Source organism: Corvus kubaryi, unplaced genomic scaffold, assembly GCF_017639235.1.
Source record: "Corvus kubaryi isolate FWS band 111438036 unplaced genomic scaffold, C.kubaryi_AGA036_p1.0 37373, whole genome shotgun sequence".
Lineage (NCBI taxonomy): Eukaryota > Metazoa > Chordata > Aves > Passeriformes > Corvidae > Corvus > Corvus kubaryi.
Genome location: NW_024581121.1, coordinates 473,874 through 488,619, shown reverse-complemented (window position 1 = coordinate 488,619; position 14,746 = coordinate 473,874). Strand labels below are relative to the sequence as shown.

The 14,746-nt window shown below is 66.4% G+C and overlaps 4 protein-coding genes across 9 annotated transcripts; 1 reads left to right on the top strand and 3 right to left on the bottom strand.

The window, feature by feature from the left end:
- On the bottom strand, positions 1–3,232 carry ISG20L2 (interferon stimulated exonuclease gene 20 like 2). The gene is made up of 3 exons (XM_042034645.1): positions 2,422–3,232; positions 1,655–1,855; positions 1–926 (listed from the first exon to the last, which is right to left on the bottom strand). Exons 1-3 carry the CDS (start codon positions 3,100–3,102, stop codon positions 813–815), a joined length of 996 nt encoding a protein of 331 aa, XP_041890579.1. The 5' UTR covers positions 3,103–3,232; the 3' UTR covers positions 1–812.
- Positions 3,233–3,308: 76 nt separating this feature from the next.
- METTL25B (methyltransferase like 25B) lies at positions 3,309–6,255 on the top strand. Of its 4 annotated transcripts, none has more exons than XM_042034617.1 (7): positions 3,309–3,483; positions 3,749–3,876; positions 3,965–4,252; positions 4,326–4,388; positions 4,465–5,186; positions 5,649–5,807; positions 5,910–6,255. In XM_042034617.1, the coding sequence occupies exons 1-7, from the start codon at positions 3,438–3,440 to the stop codon at positions 6,253–6,255; spliced, it is 1,752 nt and encodes a 583-aa protein (XP_041890551.1). In that variant the 5' UTR covers positions 3,309–3,437. The 4 variants fall into 4 exon arrangements, with proteins under 4 accessions (XP_041890551.1, XP_041890553.1, XP_041890550.1 ...); XM_042034619.1 differs by having other exon boundaries at positions 5,620–5,807; positions 5,910–6,140; XM_042034616.1 differs by lacking the exon at positions 3,309–3,483 and having other exon boundaries at positions 3,531–3,876.
- Positions 6,193–8,143, bottom strand: MRPL24 (mitochondrial ribosomal protein L24). Of its 3 annotated transcripts, none has more exons than XM_042034649.1 (6): positions 8,072–8,143; positions 7,048–7,231; positions 6,872–6,967; positions 6,682–6,785; positions 6,467–6,597; positions 6,193–6,388 (listed from the first exon to the last, which is right to left on the bottom strand). In XM_042034649.1, exons 2-6 carry the CDS (start codon positions 7,225–7,227, stop codon positions 6,252–6,254), a joined length of 648 nt encoding a protein of 215 aa, XP_041890583.1. In that variant the 5' UTR covers positions 7,228–7,231; positions 8,072–8,143; the 3' UTR covers positions 6,193–6,251. The 3 variants fall into 3 exon arrangements, with proteins under 3 accessions (XP_041890583.1, XP_041890582.1, XP_041890581.1); XM_042034648.1 differs by having other exon boundaries at positions 7,048–7,238; positions 8,072–8,142; XM_042034647.1 differs by having other exon boundaries at positions 7,048–7,282; positions 8,072–8,093.
- A 1,028-nt stretch (positions 8,144–9,171) lies between these two features.
- On the bottom strand, positions 9,172–13,925 carry HDGF (heparin binding growth factor). The gene is made up of 6 exons (XM_042034646.1): positions 13,916–13,925; positions 10,352–10,428; positions 10,114–10,252; positions 9,843–10,019; positions 9,580–9,770; positions 9,172–9,472 (listed from the first exon to the last, which is right to left on the bottom strand). Exons 2-6 carry the CDS (start codon positions 10,417–10,419, stop codon positions 9,466–9,468), a joined length of 582 nt encoding a protein of 193 aa, XP_041890580.1. The 5' UTR covers positions 10,420–10,428; positions 13,916–13,925; the 3' UTR covers positions 9,172–9,465.
- Between the last annotated feature and the right edge of the window lie 821 nt (positions 13,926–14,746).

Here is a 14,746-nt window from a genome sequence, read left to right as displayed (position 1 = left end):
TTAATAATTTCTTTTTAATTAGGATTTTGCACATAAACCTTTCAGTTCAAAGCAGCTCCCGTCGGACTCAGGCGCCTTCAGGGTACGGCCGCCCACCGGTGCCGGGGGTGTCCCCAGGCCAGCGCGGGGGGGGGGGGGACTCGCCCGCGGGTGTTGGGGTCGTCCCCGGGGCAGCACGGGGGGCTCGGGCAGGCGGATGGGGCGACGCTGCTCCCCATGCCTGGGTTTGTTCCACCCCTTGCACAACGAGGAAGGTGGAACTTCGCCGACGAAAGCAGCTCCCACAGCACAGCGGGGACTTTCCAGAGGGATCTGAGTCCCACCCGCTCCTTCACTGCGTCCCGGGGCTCATCGGCAGCTCCCGGCGCTGACAGAGGTAGTTTTGGGAAGAGGAAGGAGCCCGCTCCATTCCCAAAGCCCCAGAGATGGGGGCTGTGCTCAGTTTGCCCCAAGGCCACTCCCAGATCAGGACCAGCAGTAGCCCCAAAGTTTTCGGGAGGGCGCAGGATCCCAGAGACCCCTCTTGGGGAAGGCACCGTCCCAGGCCCTCCCCACATCCTGGGGAGAACAGGGGAGGAATAGCAGCGGCACAGTAAGGCACGTCGGGCTCAGGGACGTCACACCTGGCTCCTCATCATCCACGGACGGGATGAGGCAGCTCCTCAGCACTCGAGGGGCCCTTGACGGGCAGGACCAGGCCTGGGGGTATCACTCTGGGCCCCCCAAGAGGCAGGACCAGGCTGAGGCCATCACTGTGGGCCCCCCCGGAGGCAGGACCGGGCTGGGGGTGTCACTCTGAGCCCCCCAGGGTGTCACTCCTGCTCCAAGTTCTGCCGTAGGTGCTGCTCCCACTCCTCCTCCACCACCTTGTACAGCTCCATGGTGGCTCGGGCGTCCTCCACCGAGGAGTGGCCACTTTTCCCTACCTGTGGGGACAGACACAATTTGCCACATTTTGGGGGGGGCAGCCAGAATGGCGGGGCGATTTATAGAGCTTAGAGGGTGCAGGCAGCACTGTGAGTGCAGGTAGCTGTGGGGCAATGCATGCAGCACAGGTGGGGGGATGCATGGAGATGAGGGTGTGCAGGAAGATTTGGGGGGGTGCAGGTGAATCAGCTGGGGGAACGTGTGAAGATCAGGGGATATGGGCAGCTCCAGGGGGCTGCAGGCACATCAGGGGCTGCAAGTAACCGTGGCTGGGGTGCAGGCAGAATGGGGGATGCAGGCAGATTTGGGAAGGTACAGGCAGAATGGGGGGGATGCATGAAAGTAAGGCGGTGCAGGCAGATCTGGGGGTACGGGAAGCTCTGGGGGGGATGCGGGGAGCTTAGGGGAGTACAGGAAGATTTAGGGATACAGAGAAAATCAGGGAGGTGCAGGCAGCGCTGAGGGCGGGTGCATGGATATTAAGGAGAAAAGAGCAGGAAAAAGCCCCCCTGAGGCTGCAGGGTTTGAGCTGAGGGTTCCCCCCTCCCACCAGGGTGATTTCCAGGGAAGGGGAAACTGAGGCACAGGGCTGCCTTGCTGCAGGACTGGCAGCAGCAGCTGAACTCGGGGTGCCTTGGATGGTACATGAACCCCCCCCAGTGTCCCCACTGTTACCCTGGCATGGTACAGGGGGTCCCCAGCTCCTGAGGGGCTCCAGCCACGGTACCTGGATGTCCTGGTCCAGCAGTGCTTTGGTGAGGCGCTTCAGGGAGATGGACACATTCTCCGGGAAGCCGCCGCGGCGGTTCAGCAGTGGGATCTGGGATGTGTCCCGGGTCAGAGCTTTGGGGTGCGAGTACCGGAGTGCCTTGAAGTCATTGTGGATGGCATGGCCGACCACGACCTTCCCAGCGAGGATCCGCAGCACCTGCGGAGGAGGAGGATGGGGTTGAGACCCCCAGCAGCGCCTTTGGTGCTCCATGGGAAGTTTCTGCTCCCCCAGGATCAGGGTGCAGCCCCATGGGGCAGAGCTGTGGGGCTGGGCGGGAGCGTTGCAGCATGGGGACAATCCCTGTGCCCCGGACCCCCACGCAGCCCCTGAGCTGCAGAGCTCGACCTGGTGCCCCCCACTCATGGCCCTGAACTCCCCACTCCCTGCTCCAGACCACAAGCCCAGCCCTGCACCCCCAGCCCCACGACCCCCACCCCTGGCCCAATGTCCCCCAACCCACAAGACGCAGAGCCAGGCCTTGCATCGCCTCATCCCCAGCCCATAAACCCAGCCCTGAGCCCCATATTCAAGCCCTGCAGCCCCCCACCTCTTTCCTCACCCCCACCCCAACCCCTCACCCTGCAGCCACCCACTCCCTCCCCCAGGCCCTGAGCCGCAGAGCTCGGCCTCACATCCCCCGGCCCCGTCCCACATCCCCCAGCCCCGTCCCACATCCCCCGGCCCCGTCCCACATCCCCCGGCCCCGGAGCCCGTGCCCGCACCTGCTGCCGCGCCTGGCGGAAGGGCACGGCTTTGTCCATGTGGTGGCGGCGGATGCCGCTCCAGCGGGTCCGGTAGTCCACGATGGGCGCCTCGGGCCGCACGTACCGATCGTACACGACGTCGCCCTCGTAGGACACGATGCTGCAGCGGGCCAGGGCGCTCGTGCGCCCGCCGGGCCCCGTGCCCACCATCTCACAGTCCACGGCCACGAACTTGGGGGGCGGCCCGCCGGCCCTGGCGCTGCCCCGAGCCGCCCCCCGCCCCTTCCCCTTGCTCTTAGCGGTTGCGCCGCTCCCAGCGGAGTCGTTCTGGGACGCCGGGGGGGCTCCAGCAGCGTTGGCGGAGCCCCGAGCCGCCCCCCGACCCTTCCCCTTGGTCTTAGCGGGAGCATCGGCCCCGGTGGGGCCGTTCTGGGGGTCCGGGGAGCACTGAAGGGCGGCGGCGGCGGCGGGGCCGTTCTCTTTGGGGCACGACCTGCGCCGGCCCGAGCGCGGCTTCCCCCGTGCTGGGGCCCGCCGGGGTCCGCCCGGTGCCGCCGGGAGCTGCTTCTGCCGCAGGACTCCCCGGCGCTCCAGCTCCCGCCGCCGCCGCACGAAGCTCTGGTGCTTTCGGTTGCCCGGCTCCTTCTTCGGGCGGCCCTCGGGGGCGGCGAAGTCCACGTTGAGGATCAAATCCTCCATGGCGGGACAGGGCCGGAGCTGCTGCGGGGCGGAGAGGCGGCTCAGCGGCGGGGCCGCTCGGCACCGGGGAGCCCCTGACACAGCGGGACTCGCGGCCCTCGGAGCGCTCCAACACCGGCACCCGAGACCCCCGGTCCCACCCCCCCTCCGCCTCCGCGCCCCGGAACCGGAAGTTACTGGGAGACACGCGGCCGCACCGGTACCGGCAGTGACGTCATCCACGCGCGCCGCGGCGGGAACTCGGCGGCGCCGGGGGCTGAGGGGTGCGCCCGGGGCCATGGCGGCTGCGTGACGTAACCGGTGACGTCAGAGGGACGTCACGGCACATCGGCGACATGCCCGGTGTCCCGGCAGGCCCGGTGACGTCACGGGTGCTCGAGGGTGAGCGATGCCGCTGGGTGATGTCATGGCTCCGGGGGGGGGGAGGGTCTCGGTGGGGGAGCGTGTGTGTGTGTGTCACACGCGTGACGTCATGGCGGGAGGGGTTAGCGCATCCTCGCGTGACGTCACTGTGTGATGACGTCATGTGAGTGCTGAATGGGATGGGCAGAGCCGGGCAGGGCGGTGAGGCCCGGGGTGATGTCAGAGTGCCGGAGCACCGGGGTGACTCCAGCGCCCCGGGGCCGATCCCCCCCTGCACCCCCAGGGGCTGCCATGGCAGCCGCCCCCCGTCCCGCCCCCCACCCGCAGCAGCAGCACCCGGAGCAGCGTCGAGCCGCTGACATCATCCGCCTCCTGACGCTCTACCGGCCCCTGCTCGACGCCTTCGTCATCGTGAGTGTCCCAAAGCTGTCCCCGGGCTGTGCCCCCCGGGCTGTGCCCCCCCGGGCTCTGTTCCCCACACTGACCCCGCTCCCCGCAGGATTTCTTCACCGAGGATCTGTGGGCACAGCTGCCCCCAGCCTGGCAGCCCGCCCTGGCCAGTGCTAGCCCTGCGCAGCTGGCCGGGCTCCTGGGGGGCCACGGGGGACCAGGGGCTGCCTGGCCCCTGTCCCTCCTGGCCTTTGCCGCCGCTGCCCGGGCCCTTGCCTTCCCTCGGGGGTGCCCGGGAGGGTCCCCGCGCCCCCCGTGCCAGAGCTCCCACCTGCACCCGCTGCTCCGCCGCCACGTCAAGCCCAAAAAGCAGCACGAGATCCAGCGCCTGGGCAAGGTGGGTGCCCCCCAGCCCCCTGTGACCTCCCAACTCCCCCCCAGCCCCCTGACATCCCCCCCGTTCCCCACAGCTGCTGCAGCGGCTGAGCCAGGCCACCAGCTGCGAGCGCGTGGTGGATATCGGAGCAGGGCAGGTAAGAGCAGGGAGACACGGAGGGGTCCCAGGGGATCCCCCCCCCACCCCAGCTGAGCTTGTGTCCCCCGCCCCAGGGCCACCTTTCCCGGTTCCTGGCCTTTGGCCTGGGCCTGTCGGTCACTGCAGTGGAGAGTGACGGCCGCCTGGCCGGCCTGGCCGAGCGCTTTGACCAGGAGCTGCTGCGGGAGCTGGGGAAAATGAGGGGGCTGGGACACCAGAGGCCCCCCCGGCGCTGCCGAAACCCCCCCGTGCACCCCCTCACCCCCCAGGCCCCACGGCACGTGGCCGGGCGCCTGGACCCTGCAGCTCCCTGGCGGGAGTTCCTGCTGCCCCCCGACCCCCCAGGACCCGGCTCCGCCACCCGGAACCCACTGGGAGGCCCGGGGGGCTCTGAGGACGGGGGACGGGTGCTGCTGACGGGGCTCCACGCCTGTGGGGACCTCGGCCCGGCCCTGCTGTGCCACTTTGCTCGCAGCCCCGCCGTGGCTGCCGTGGCCTTGGCAGGCTGCTGCTACATGAAGCTGTCAACCGCCCCGCAGCCCCCCGGCTGCCCCCTGGGCTACCCCCTGAGCGCCTCGGTGGCCGCGTTGCCCGGCCACCAGCTGTCCTACCGGGCAAGGGAGGCCGCGTGCCACGCGCTGGAGGAGTACGAGGGGCGGCTGCGTGGGGGCAGCGCCCACCTGCGCGCCCACTGCTACCGCGCCGTGCTCGAGAGCCTCATCCGCACCGCTGACCCCGGCAAGAGGCACCTGGGCCTGCAGCCGGGCAGGAAAGCACACGCCCTTGGCTTCCCCCAGTGAGTTTGGGCGGGGGGACCCCTTTCTGCATCCCCTTGTGGTCCCCAGTGAGTCTGGGGAGGTGGGACCCCTTCTGGGACATCTCCTGGCCCTCCCTGAGTTTGGGGATGGAGGATCCGTTTCTGGGATGTCTTCCAGCCCCCCATGAGTTTGGGGAGGGAGGAGGCTTTTCTGGAACTCCTTGTGAGTTTGGGGAGTGGGGACACCTTTCTGTGTCCCCTCCTGGCACCCAGTGAGACTGGGGAGGGTGGGACCCCTTTTTGGGACCCTCTTAATGAGTGTGGGGAGTGGGGTCAACCTCCTGTGTCCCCTCCTGGCACCCAGTGAGACTGGGGAGGGGGGGGCTTCCTGCTGGGACCCTCTTTTTGTGTTTGGGGATGGGAGAGTCCTGCCTGGGACTCCCCTGCCCCCTCTCATGACCGTGCCCCCTAGATACGCCCACCTGGGGCTGCCCCTTGCAGGACTGGACCCGGCGGGGGTCCCGCTGGACTCGGGGGCTGTGGGGGCCATGCTGGAGCAGCAGCACAAGGTGGTGGCATTCTGCACCCTGGGACAGCTTCTGGCACCCGTTGTGGAGACCCTCATCCTGCTCGACCGCCTGCTCTACCTGCGGGAGCAAGGTGGGCATGGGCAGGGCTGCCAGGGCAATCCTCCCTCTCCTGTTTCCTCTCTCCCTGGACCCCTCTCTCCACTCTCCCGACTCTCCCTTGCCTTTTTCCCAGGTTTCCACTGTGCCCTTGTGCCCCTGTTCAACCCCCGGTTCTCCCCGCGGAACCTGGTGCTGGTGGCCGCACGGACCCCGCTGGCCACGGTGGTGGCCAGGCTGGACAAGGACAGCGAGGACGGGGACAGCAGCGAGGACGAGGATCTGCAGGAAGCAGAGTCCCCCAGGGAGGGGCAGAGCCCCCACAGCCCTGGGCACAGACCACAATAAAGCCCGGATTTGTATGGTCCGGGTGGGAGCGAGTCACTGCCGCACCAAAAGCGCCGCACACCACAAACATGGAAAATCGAGGGGGGTGTTTATTGCAAAGCCCGGCTCGGGGGGCTTCCAGCTCCCCCAGTTAATACCAGTAAGATTTCTTGGCCCGACGCGTCTCCACGATCCCCATGGCATCCATGACCTCCTCCTCAAACGTCTTCAGGGACGGCCGGTACGTCTTGGCCAGCGCATCCTCCTTCGACGTGTCCTTGGGGCCATCTGTGCGGGCGAGAGGACAGCGCTGACCCCGTGTCCCCTGCCACGTCCCCCCTCAGCCTCCGCTGCCGTCCCACTCACCAATCCACTGCTCGGGGACAACACCATCCTGGCGTGGCTGTGGGGGCACGGGCAGGATGCGGCCGCTGCGCAGCGACACGCGGACGCGCTCGCCCTCCTCTGTGTACCGCCACTCCACCTCTGTCGGCTTCCTGCGGGCACACGGCGTTGGTGGGAGGCAGGACCGAGGCGGGGGGCAGCAGTGGGGTCCCCTCAGCACCCCCCCAGGCCATTACCGGTCCTCGGGGTCCACCAGGCAGATCTGGCTGAGCAGCAGCGGTGCCTCGCTGGCGATGTAGGTCCCGGAGTACTTGGCCGTGCGGTTGACGTAGCGATAGTGCTGCGAGGGCCAGCGGGTCACAGACAGCCCGGGACCCACCCCAGCCTCCCCAAACCCTCCTCCAGCCCTCCGTGCTCCAGCCTCACCGTGTTCAGTCCTTCCACCACCACCCAGTTGCGGGCTTGCACCACCTGGGTGACCGTGCCCTGCTTGCCTGCGTCCTTCCCGGCCAGCACCTGGACCTGTGGCGGAGAGGGGGGTAGAGATGGCATCCCCAGCCCAGCTGCCAGCCAGGGGGGAGCCTGGGGAGGGGGAGCCTCACCGTGTCACCCTTAAACACCTTCCAGTCGTCCTTGGCGATGGGTTCCACGAAGACCTTGCGGCGGCGCTGCCCCGGGGGGTTGCGGAGCCGGGCGGCCATGGAGTCGGGGGGCCACATCCCGTGCCGGTACCCCGGGGGCAACCGTGGCCGTGCCGCACTCAGCAGCGCCGAGAGCCGCATGGTGCTGGCGACTGGGAGGTCAGGGGGGCCACTGAGCCCCCTGGGTACACCCCTCCTGCTCCCCAAGGTCGTGTGTGTCGGGGGGTCGGGGAGATGCAGGGCTCCGGCAGAGCCCGCCCACCACCAAAGGGGGATCAGGCCCCAACGCACCCCACTCACCCAGACCCTGGAAGAGCCCCCCTGAAGGGGATCGAAGCATCTGGCAGAGCAGCCCCCCACAAAAGGGACTCGGGGATCCCACGGACTCTCACCCCCACACCCCCAAAGGGAACCCGGTCCCCAACAGAGCCCCACAGCCCCAAAGGGGAGCCAGGTACTGGCGGAGCCATCCCTCACCCACGAAGGGACCCAGGGACCCCAAAGGGCACTTCCCCACCCAAAGGGGACCCAGGTGTCCTGCAAAGCACCCTCTACTCCCAAAGGAGATCCGTAGAGCCTCCCACTCCCCAAAGAGAACCAAGGAGTCACAGAGACACCTCTCTTTCCCCAAAGGGGAACACAGGCGCCCCACAGCCGGGGACAGCACCCCACCAAAGGGGATCCAGGGGTCCCACAGACCCCATTCCCCCAAAGGGCACACCGGCAGAGCCTCCTCCACCCCCAAAGGGCCCCATGGATATCGCAAAGTCCCCCCTCACTCCCAAAGAGAACCCGTAGAGCCCCCCCCACCACCCAAAGGGAACCCAGTGGTCCCGCAGAGCACACCCCCCCCCACCCCGCCGGAAATGACCCCCAGCCGTCCGGCAGAGCCCCCGCCACCCCCAAAGGGCCCCAAGCTCCGGAAAAGCCCCTCCAATACCCCAAAAAGAGCGCCGCAGAGCCCCCGGGCCCCAACCCCGCTCACCTGCGGGGCCCGCGCCGCTCCCGCGCGGCGGGGGGGGCGTGGCCACGAGGGGGCGTGGCCAAGCGCGGGGTGGGCGTGGCCCGGGGCAGCGCAGGCGCGGACTGGCGCTGCCGTGACGCGCGGCCCCGCCTGGGGGCGCTGCGGAGCCCGCGGGGGTATCCTGCCCGGCGCGGGGCATGCCGGGAGTCGTAGTCCTGCAGCGGCGCATGCCGGGAGCTGTAGTCCCGCCACGCAGGGCACGCCGGGAGCTGTAGTCCCGCCGCCGCCCCGCCGTGTCCCCCGGCCCGCGGTGCAGCGGCTGCCGGGAGCTGTAGTCCCGCCCGGCCACGGCTCCATTTTCTGCTGCTGCCCTCCCTGTCCCCCGGGCTGGTCCCAAGGCAGGGGAGGGTCTCTGCTGTCCCCTCCGTGGGGAGCCGGGCACGGCCAAATGCCCCCGGTTTGGCCTCTCCTCGCTGGGTTTTAGTGGAACAGGGTGCCCAGAGAATGGTCCCAGCCCCCACCCGGCCACAGCTCAAGGAGCTCAAGGACAAACCCTGGGGCACAGGATGTGGTTTTGGGGTGTCCTGTGCAGGGCCCGGAGCTGGACTCGATGATCCTGACGGGCCCCTTCCTGCTCAGGATATTCCACTATTCTGGGACAGAAGCTGAGTGCTTGGACACCGCTCTAGGACCTTGGGACTGGGGGCATTTCAGGGTGTCCTGTGCAAGGCCAGGGCTCGATGATCCCTGTGGGTCCCTTCCAGCTCAGCATATTCCATGATTTCATGATTCTAAAGGTCAAGGAGTGTTTAGACAATGCTCTTGGACACTGGGATTTTGAGGTGTCCTGTGCAGGGCCAGGACTAAGACTCGATCCTTCTGTGTCCCTTCCAGCTCAGGGCATTCTATGATTCTGTAGTCCCTAGTTTAGCTCCCCTCCAAAACCTTTCCCTGGCCCTTTCCCTGCCCTAGCCCCATCTCTCCCCCTGGTCCATGCGCTCTCTCCCCACACTCCAGAGCTGCCAGAGGGGCTCTAGCAGCCCCACCTCTCTGGGCAGCCCAAAGGGTCCCAAAACCACCCATGCAGGGGGGTCCAGGGGCTAACCCAGGGCCTGCAAGCGTTTAAAAAGGCAAGATTCGCTTTTATTTCAAATCAACTGCTCAGCCCCGAGGAATCACTAATACAAAGCGTGCGCCCACGGCAGGGCAGGCACGGAGCACTCGGGGTCAGTACCGGGCTGCTCTGCATTCCTCTCTTTTTTTGTAGGTTTTTTTTTTTACTTTCTTTTTCCTTTTGAATTTTCATTTTGGGGTGGTTTCTCTCGTCCAGAGCTCCGGACGCGACGAGCCGGCGTGGGCGACACGGGGCGGCACCCAGGACCCGGCAGGGAAGGATCAGCTCGCCGGGGAAGCCACTACAGGCTGCGGGGGCCAAGAAGAGATCCAGGTCCTTGGTCAGACCCTGTGGTGCCAGGGATGCCCCCAAGGCCTGGGGGCTGTGGGAACAGGGGTCACCGCACCACCCTCACCTCTCCTTGTGGTCTCTGACCTCCTCCTTGCCCTCCTGCTTGGCTTCGTTGGTGTCTGGCGCGTTGGCGGTGTCACTGTTCTTCTCCCCTTCGCCCGGGTTGCCTTTGGGCTCCTCCTTGGGGGCCTCTTCGTTGTCCACCTTCTTGTCCCCTTCCTGCCCCTCCGCATCCTTGGGGCGTTTGGGGGAGTCCTGGGCGCGGGGAGCTCGGCTCAGCCCAGCTCCGGTCGCCCACATCCCCATCCCCAGCGGCCCACCCCGTACCTCCAAAGCATCTTCCGCTTTCCTCTTGATCCCGGCTTTCTCGTTCTTCTCCTTGGACTGCTCGTCGATCACCAGCTTCCCCTCCTCGTCGCTGCTGCCCTCCGCATTGCCCTTCTTCTCCCCATCTCCCTCCGGCTCCCGCTCAGCCGCCTCGGGGCAGTTCTTCTTCTGGGTGGGCTGTGGGAACGTGGGGGGTTCACAGAGGGCACCCAGGAAGGAGGAATGGGCTGGGGGGGGAGGTGGGATGGAGGCCCCCCAGCTCCTGACCCACCTGGTAACCGGAGGCTTTGACTGTGGGGTTGTTCTCGATCTCCCACAAACCTTCGCTGAACCCTTTCCGCTTGTTGGGTTTTCCAAACTTCTCCTTGCACTCCTCATAGGGGAAGAGGTCTTTGGGTCCCAGGAATGCCCTGTGCCAGGAGAAAACAGTGAGGGGTGCGAGCAGGGGGATCTCACCTTTCCCAAATCCACTGGCACCACCCGCCCTGTAAGCCCCAGCTCCCACTCACGTTTCGTGGGTCCCGAAGAAGAAGACTTGGTACTTATTGGAGGAGGATTTGACTGCAGCTTCTGGCATCTCATCAATCTGTGCGACACAAAGGACAGGGTGAGAAGAGAGGGCAGAGACAGACCCCTGGGGCTCCTCAGACCTTGGGACATCACCTCCCTCCAGTGTCCTATCGATGGGCACAGCTCAGGAAAGGAAAATGCGATTCCTTGGGAATTCACCCACCGGCCGGAGACAGCGCTGGCAAGAAGCGGTCAACAGAACAAGTGCTTGTGCCCACTGGTGTGGGGGCCAGAGGGGCTCCTCTTCTCCCACCCCCTCTCCCCATAAGCTCTTGTCTAGACCAGCTCAGACACACTCAGCAAATTCAGGCGCTGCCAGCGATGCCAGCAGAGCCACAGGCGTCGCCTCCAGCCTGGGCCAGCGATGGCGATCGGGGTGCCTGAGGGGACACTGTCCAGCTGCTGGGACACCCCGGCCGAAACAGGGTCACCAGACAAGGGGACGGCCTGGCGAGGGCTGTGGGGTCAGGCAGCAGCCGGTGCCAAGCCCACAGGCAGGTGCTGCTCCACTGAGCGTGAATAATCCCGAGGCGCCAAGCGGGAACGGAGCGAAAGCAACTCCGGCTGCTTTTTATAGCATCTAAAAATAACCCCCCCTGCAGCCAGCAGCCATAAATTCCCTGAGAAAACCTCAAAGGGAGGTGGAAGGAGCTGAACGAGGATGCGGGTGGGGGTCTCAGGGCAGGCGCCAGCACATCACCGGGCTGGAAGGTGCCAGCGCAGACGGTCGAGGTGCTGGGTCCCGTTCCCAGCGCTCTGCTGACTCATGGCACAACCCTTCCTAAGTCACCATGATCCCCACAGCTTGCTGAGCCTCAGTTTCCCCAGCCAGCAGGGCTGGGGTGTCATGACAGGGCTCCTGCCACCTGCATTTTACCCCTCTTCTTCCCAGCACATCACGACCCATCCCAAATGCGGTGCTTGAGGGTGGACCTGGCCAAGGGTTTCTCCCGATTCCCTTCCCAGAGCTGGGAATGGAGCTAAGATGTGCCCCTGTGCTGAGGGGCAGATGGAGGGGATGGGACATGGGGAGGGGCTCTGCACAGGCACCAGAACGTGGTGGATGATCGGTGTGATGTCCCACTCCTGGCTGGGATGCGCCTTTGTGCCATCCCCACTGCCCAAATGTGGTTTGGGGCATCCAGGCCATCCTGCAGCAGGACCCAGGGGTGTTTCAGGATTGGTGACGTGCTCCCACCCAGCGCCCTGGGGCTACTGGCACTGCCATGCCCCAATGCCCCCATTCCTCACAGGCACAGGGACATTCCAGGAGCAGGGATGGTCACCAGCAGAGCAAAGGTCAGTCAGGCCCTTGCACCCGTCCCCAGCAGGACCCTGGCCCATGGCGGCAGCTGGGAGCAGCAGCTCCATCCCCGCGTGGCACCGACGGCGGAGGAGGGGACAGGAGGGGACGATGTGACTCAGAGGGGCGGCCGCCAGCCCAGCCCGGCCCAGCCCAGCCCTGCCAGGGCTGCTGCTTCCCGCAGGCCTCGTTCCTGTAGGTCACCCCTGGGACAATGTGGCAAAGGCCCCATCAGCCCTAGAGCCCCCCAGGCTCTAGGAACCCAGACCCCCCTCAGGCTTGGACAGGGACCCCACAGCCCCCTGCAGTGCCAGGACCCTGATGGAGATCCCCCAGCAAGTTTCCAAAGCTCCTTCCCCAAGGAAAGGCAGCAATTGCAGAGGCAAGGGCAGCAGCTACGGGGATGGCTGCCCTGTGGCACTGTGTCCCCAGCCCACTGCTGCCTATCCCCAGTCCGTGGACCGAGGGCATGGGACAGGGGAAAGCTGGGATTCCCCCCGACAGTGGGATTCCCTGCACAGCCCATTCCCGCCAGCACCAGCCCTTTATCGGCCCCTCCTGCGCCCCAAGGGGATGCGGTGGCTCTATCTGCGTGGGCAGGAGGGGACCGGGGTGTGGGGACATGGGGCAGGCGGGTGACACCCCGTTGGGGACACCGATAGTGCAGGCGGGTGCAAACCCACCCAAAAACCCTGGGCTGCCCAGACTGCCCCATGATGGGGGCCCGGGGCTCGTGGCACCATCACGGCCCATGTCTGTTTGTCCCTCCCTGTCGCTCGCTGGACGGTGGCAGTGGGGGGAGACAGGGCTACAGTGCCAGGGTAAAGTCCATGGTGCCCATTTCTGTCCCCCCGCCAGCTCCTGCGAATGGCACTGGTGTCACAGCCTGGCCTTGCCTGGGGACCTGCACCCGGGGGCTGGGGGTGGTCTGAAAATGGGCTGGGACAGGTCCCCCAGGAGGGGAAGCTCTGGAGCGTGGCAGGGGAGGGACAGACACATACCCCGCTCTGGACTCTGCCCCCAACCTCTGCTCTTCACCTTTGCAACTGGCCCATGGAGCACGGCTGGATGCAGCCTGCCCTGCACTGCCCACGGGGGCTGGGAGCAGCCCCCTCCCTGCCTCAGTTTCCCCACTGCAGGACAAGGCTGGCAGTAAGGAGCTGGCTGGCAGGAAGGAGGATTAATGGAATTAATTCATGTGGGTCACACACCGTTGATGAAGCACGTGGTGGGGGGGAACATGCACCGGGTGGGGGGCCTGTGGCATCCCCGAGTGCCACGGCTGCACCCACACACTTCCCAGGGCTCTCCTCAGCCCTGGGGCCATCGCTGGGCCCCATCCCAGCACCAGGCTGGCAATGAGCACCAAATTACCCGGAGCCTGCTCCAGAGGGTACGGCCAGCAGGATCCTGACCCCAGCGCACACCTGGCCATGGGAACAGGAGATGCTCGGGAAGGGGGATGTCGGTGGTGCCAGGATCCCCAGCGTGGTGCTGGTGCTTCATCCCTGCCGCGCTCCCGTGCTGTCCCAGAGCTCTGTAACGGAAGAGGGGCTGCGGATCTGCCCACAGCAGCAGGGAAGCACCAACGAGGAGGTGATAACGAGGGTCCGGCATCAGGGACCCTGCAGAGAAGGGGCGAGGGGAAGAGGGAGGCAAGCATCATCCCGCACGTGTCAGCTACTCATCTCCCCACTCTCGTGCCTCAGTTTCCCCTCTGTTTAATGCCACCCTTCTCAGGGAGAAGTTTCCACTGGAGGCGGGGGCTGAGCTGCTGATGGTGGGGGACGGTGCCAGGTGCCATCCCCAGGGAATAGGTCAGAGGAACAACCCTCCCCCGCAGCGCTGCCAGCTCCCCCCTCCATTTCTTCCCGTATCTCTCTGCTCCAGCCACACCTGGCTGGAAACAAATATCCCAGCAAACGCCACGCGTGGCCGGGTAACGTTTCATCACAGCACCTGATTAGTCACGGGCAAGCCCTGCCTGCTTCGCCCTGACCGATTAGTCACGGTGGGGAGGGCTGCACTCCAAACCCCCCCTTCCCCCGATCTGCCAGCACCCCTGGGCTTGGGCAGCCCAACCTCCTGCTGCTTCCAGAGGGGGAAAACCTGTTCCCTGCCTGCCCCAGCAGCCCCGAAACGCTCCTGCCATGATGGTGGTGGCGAAAGCAGGCGCCGGGAGACGAGTGGGGCGTGAAACCCGAGCGGGCCTGGGCGCACTCAGGCGCTAATTCGGTCCCCGGGAGCTGAGCCCGGCACGAGGCTTTGCGAGCCCCGACCCGGCGTCACCCCCGGCGGGGGCACCCGGCCCAGGGGCTTTTCGGGAAGCGGGGCCGAGCCCCGCTGCGATGAGATGGGTGGAGGAGGGCGAGGCAGCGGGCCCGGTCTGGGGGCCAGGGGAGCATCGCTTTCCCCCGGAGAGAAGCTGCGGTGGAGAAGCAGGCGGCGGTGGAAGCAGGCGCCGGGCTCCCAGGGATCCCTCTGGCTCCTCCTCGCAAAGCCGCTTTCAAATGCGCGTTGGGAGGCCAGTGCCAAATCCGAACGGCTCCCAACCCCCTCCCGGCCTCCCCGCCAGAACCCGACAAACCAAACAAAAGTTATTCAAATCCGGGAGGGGAAGGAGGAGGGGATGGGGGGGATCCTCGGCCTTTAAAGCCCACCGCGCCATTCCTCCCCTTTGCCGCTCAATTTGGGGTTTCCAGGCAGCCTCAGTGCCCTTTGCAGCAAGGCCGGGAGAAGAGTGTGTGTGTGGGGGGGGGAAACACTCCAAGGAAATTTTAAACTGCATCATCAACCGCTTAAAAATAACCAGCGCCGTGTTGTATAGCCAGAGCTGCCCACGGCCCCCGGCCGGGGATCCGGCCCTCATGGCTCTGGGCTTCATCCCAGGGGTCCCGGGCTCACGGCACGGACCCCCCCGGCACGCTCAGGGACGCCCGGGACCCTCTCCGGTGGGAGTGAGCCGGGGGCAGTGCCGGGGCCGGCACATGGTGGGGCATCGACCCCCCCTCACCCCCACCCTCCCCGTACG